Source organism: Nelumbo lutea, chromosome 5 (assembly GCF_056320005.1).
Source record: "Nelumbo lutea isolate HS-2025 chromosome 5, American lotus-T2T, whole genome shotgun sequence".
Lineage (NCBI taxonomy): Eukaryota > Viridiplantae > Streptophyta > Magnoliopsida > Proteales > Nelumbonaceae > Nelumbo > Nelumbo lutea.
The window spans coordinates 50681426-50686295 of record NC_142688.1 but is presented as its reverse complement, the minus strand read 5'-3'; the positions used below and the strand labels follow the sequence as shown (position 1 = coordinate 50686295).

Below are 4870 nucleotides of genomic sequence, written 5' to 3'. Positions count from 1 at the left end.
GCCAAAGATTCAAATATGATTGGTGATTGAAACACGGTAGAATCTTTCTCGTTTTATGATTTTCCTTCTATCACAGCAATTGGTCTTTGTTTGTGGCATATTATTTATATTGTTACAATGAAAACCAAAAAACAATTCAACTTGGTTTCAGAGAAACAAGCAGGGATGATGTTTTATATCTAGTTGAAAAGCTTTTAATGGCAAGACAAAGAGTAAGCTGAAGCCAGCATGTTTGTTTCTAGATTTTTGTCATATTTGTTGTTTATAGGCTTCTCATATCCCAATCGCATTTTTCTTTTAAAAATAATGGTTTTTGGTTGGCATTGCAATTTTTTGATTTCCAGCTTTCTAATTTATTTTCCCTTCCTTTATTATATTCTCATTTCTTTTTCATTAATAGGCTAGCTGACACCGTTTCTTGACAGAAACGGCATCAATGCCAAACAGCCTCGCTGACACCTAACACAAAATAAACCAAAGAATGTGGCTCTTCATGAGTTGTTTGTGAGACGGACGACCCAATAATTTAGCTCGTCCGGTCGTTCCAATCCAAATGGTTTTGATTTTTCATAAATTGACTCAAGTGTTCCCTGAAAGAGTAAAAGAACCTGATAGATCCACAGCCAATATGAGTTTGAAAATTTTCTTTTCCAATTTAATCCTTAAAAATTTTTAAAATCCTATCACATAAGATAAAAGTAATCATTATACTTTTCCCCTTTTATATTTGTTATTCAATTTTTAATTATTTATTGCCATATCGCCATTTAGAAGAAAAATAATGAATTCCATCTCTTTCTTTCCCCTCCTGTCCCTTATTCTTTTCCCCTCTCTCTCTCTCTTTCTCTCTCTCTCTCTTCTAATTTTACAATTGTCAATGGGTTAGGTCTAGTTCAAGATAGTCTATACCAGTCTCATCCCAATAAGTTTTATTTATTCATTCACTTATCTTACTAAGTTAAATAAATTATTATCTATGAAATTTTATTTATTTAATTTACTATTTATTTATTTAGAAATAACTTACTAACAATTTATTATTAATCCAATATTTGGGGCTGTCAATTGGTCGGGTCTGGTTTAGGATAGTTTTTACCAGTCTCATCCCAATAAAATTTATTTATTTATTTTATTAAATTAAATAAATTATTATTAATAAAATTTTATTTATTTAACTTACTAATTATTTATTTATTTAGAGATAATTTACTAACAAGTTATTAGTAGCCCAATATTTGGGGCTACCATTGGTAGGGTTGTCAATGGGTTTGATCCAAGTAGAACTAAAACTGACTCGACAAGAATTATCAAGGACCTGGAACCGAATTAGACCCGATAGGGTCTGTAATTTTAGAATTATATATATATATATATATATATATATATATATATATATATAACTAATCAGTTTGGAGATGAAATCAGTTCGAGATGGGGTGGGACCAGTTCTAACCTAATTTGAATCGAGATAATATATCAAGACCCAAAACAGACCCACTAGTTCCAGCTCCTAGATCGATAAACTACCCAATCGGTTTGGGTTTGTTAGGTCCATTGGGTCCAATCTGACCCATTGACAACCCTAATCATTGGGTTGGGTTTGGTTTGGAATAACTTGTACAAGTTTTGTCCTAATAAACTTTTATTTATTCATTTATTTATGTTATTAAAATAAATATTATTATTTATAAAATTTTATTTGTTAAATTTACTAAATTAATGGTTTTAATCATCTAAATGATGTTAAATTTATGGTTTGGAATAACCTATACCAGTTCTCTCCTAATAAACTTGTACCAGTTCTCTCCCAATAAACTTTTATTTATTCATTTATTTATTTTATTAAATTAACTATTATTATTTATAAAATTTTATTTGTTAAATTTACTAAATTATTGGTTTTAATCATCAAAACGATGATAAATTCATGGTTTGGAATAACTAGTACCAGTTCTCTCCCTATAAACTTTTATTTATTCATTTATTTATTTTATTAAATTAACTATTATTATTTATAAAATTTTATTTGTTAAATTTACTAAATTAATGGTTTTAATTGTCTAAACGATGTAAAATTTATGGTTTGGAATAACTTGTACTAGTTCTCTCCCAATGAAAGTTATCTCTTTCTTATCTCTCCCCTTATTTTTTTCCCCTAAATTCTCTCTCTCTCTCTCATCTCCCAATATTTAGGATTGTCAATGGGTGAGGCCTAGTTTGGGATAGCCTGTACCAGTACCATCCCAATAAAATTTATTTATTCATTTATTTAAATTAAATAAATTATTGTCTACAGAATTTTATTTACTTAATTTACTAAACTATTTGTTTATTCAGAAATAATTTATTAACAAATTATTATTAGGCCAATATTTAGGGCTATCAAGCATTTGGTTTAGGATAACGTGTCTATCATTTTGTTTTTTATTTTTTATTTCTTCATTGTATATATTGTTATTCTTATATATTTTCAAATGACCCCCTTTGTACCTTTGTAGTTGCCAAGGGAAACCTCTAAGAGAAAGTAAAAAGGTAAAAGACAAATAATACTTACCCAACTAACAAAAGTGATTGTCCACTCTCTAGATTCTCTTCTTTTTTGTATATTAGTGATAATACATTATTGATTAGAATAATTATCATGTAATCAATTATTCTTCAAAGTTGTAATAATTTTTGTACATTATGGTTATAAAAAAATCTAATTTTTCATAATGTGATTTTCTTGTTGATTCTATTTTAAGCAATTATTTTTCATATTAAATAACTTTTACTATATATATATATTTATTCATTTATTTACATTAGATACATGCGTGTAGCACGTGCCTTTCTGCTAGTATTAAAAAAGTTGAAAGAAAACAAAGGGTATAAGAATCAAAAGGTATATTTAAGTCAGCTTTGACATATTTAATAAGTATACTAAAAAAGTCACGATACTTCTAGGTTAATTGATGAAATCTCAGGGTATGTTTTAAAGTGTTTTTTACCTTTATTTTATTATTAATTTTCAATCCAGAAGTATTGTTCATTGGCGTCTGATTAGATAAAGGCAGAAGAATCACCGACCACATTTGCTCAGTGACTTACACTGTAATGAATTTATGGCATTTAATGTATTTTGGTGTTTGTTGCTTCTTTGTTTATAATTTGTTAAACAAGAATGAAAGGATAAGAAAAATCAGGAAAATGTGTTTGTTGTTTCCTTCCCTTCGTCTTATTAATTATAACGAGCTGATGATGATGAAGATGATGATGTTGATAACAGAATTTTTGGCATGATCAGATAGAAGGCCTGGCTGCCAAAACAAGTGTGGGAATGTTAGCATCCCATACCCCTTTGGCCTAGTCGGAGATGATCCAACCTGTTACAAAAATGATGACTTCAAGTTATTTTGTAACACTGCTACTGATCCTCCAAAATTGACGATTTATGGCTATGGTTCTCGGTACAGCAGCATTCTGAATATATCACTTGAAGGACAAATGATAACCTCCATTTGGGGAGCTGTTCAATGTTACATGGGTGAAAAAGAAGACTTGGTGGGCAGTAATACTTATTATTTTTTTCCATACACATACAGGCTCTCAGACACCAGAAACAGATTGATTACAGTCGGTTGCGATACATATGGATCTTTTTATGGCCTTGAAGAGTTCTATGTCGACTGTCGGTCATCATGCTTCAACGATACAAAAGTGACGGGCTTATCTTGTGCTGGCATTGGTTGCTGCCAGAATATGATACGAAGTGGTTTTAATGACTTTACTGTATTAGTAGAAAGCCGAAACGATTTCCAATACACTTGGAATATTAGTAGATGTGGGTTTGCTATGCTTATGTCCGACCAACACTCGTTTGCTACAGAAATTTCACATTTCTGGGACATAAGAAACAGCGTGGAATACCTCATAAACGTTGGGATCCAGACTTCCATAGTACTAGACTGGGCAATTGGAAACCAGGCATGCGAGGAAGCACGAGGATTGACTGGTTATGCCTGCGGGAGGAACACTTTCTGCATCAACTCCACAAATGGCCCTGGATATCTCTGCCACTGTATGCAAGGTTACCAAGGGAATCCTTATCTCCTCGATGGATGCCGAGGTATGAAAATTCACTTTAAATTCTCTTTTTCTTAAAAATTTAAATGGAATTAATAGCCTATTCGGGTCAATTAGTTTTGTAATCTATATATTGGACAGACCTGTAGATTGATCGATCGATCCCTATACGGTTATGCTACGTAAGATTGATTGATCCCTGTACTTCACATTGTATATGAGCATCGTCTGCATGGTTTTAATCGTCTAAACGATGCTTCCCTTTTAACTGAAAGAAAAAAAAAAAAAAAAAAAAAAAAACTTAAAAGAGCTATATTTTGAACATCCAGTACTCGACTCGTCAATTGCCAATAAGACCTGTGAGAAAGGAGCCAAAAATTATGCATGCGGGAACAACACCTACTGCTCTAACTCCAACAACGGCGCTGGATATGTTTGCCACTGTTTGGAAGGTTTTGTTGGGAATCCTTATAGACCAGATGGATGCCAAGGTATGAGTTCACTTCTAAGGATTTTTGTCTTTGATCCTTCTATTAAGTAGATAGATACTTCCGGTGAATTTAACATCTTCTACCATAATTGTATCATCCATTTACAACTCCAAGTCTCTTACACTTATGGCTTATGCTCAGTTGTACGTGCACTAACAAATCTCAATTCATCAACAATCTAAGAACCTATCCATTTCACATTTGAGATTTTGAACAATCAAAACTGCCCCTATGAATTTTGTGCACCAAAGCGTGTATGTTGGTGGATACTGGAGATATCCAGTCCATTTGCATTTTATTTGGACTGGATTGGA

The 4870-nt window shown here is 31.6% G+C and overlaps 1 protein-coding gene across 1 annotated transcript; it reads left to right on the top strand.

Annotated features, from left to right (window-relative positions):
• The first annotated feature begins 3522 nt into the window (after nt 1-3522).
• On the top strand, nt 3523-4606 carry LOC148852329 (wall-associated receptor kinase 2-like). Its single transcript, XM_088945781.1, has 2 exons — nt 3523-4108; nt 4395-4606. The coding sequence occupies exons 1-2, from the start codon at nt 3523-3525 to the stop codon at nt 4604-4606; spliced, it is 798 nt and encodes a 265-aa protein (XP_088801907.1).
• Nucleotides 4607-4870: the final 264 nt, after the last annotated feature.

What these genes read in the sequence shown, in the direction of transcription:
- LOC148852329 (XM_088945781.1), top strand. Translation starts at nt 3,523, where the DNA reads ATGGGTGAAAAAGAAGACTTGGTGGGCAGTAATACTTATTATTTTTTT. An exon ending in TCTCCTCGATGGATGCCGAG is followed by an intron (nt 4,109 to 4,394) that starts GTATGAAAATTC and finishes TTGAACATCCAG; the next exon opens with TACTCGACTCGTCAATTGCC.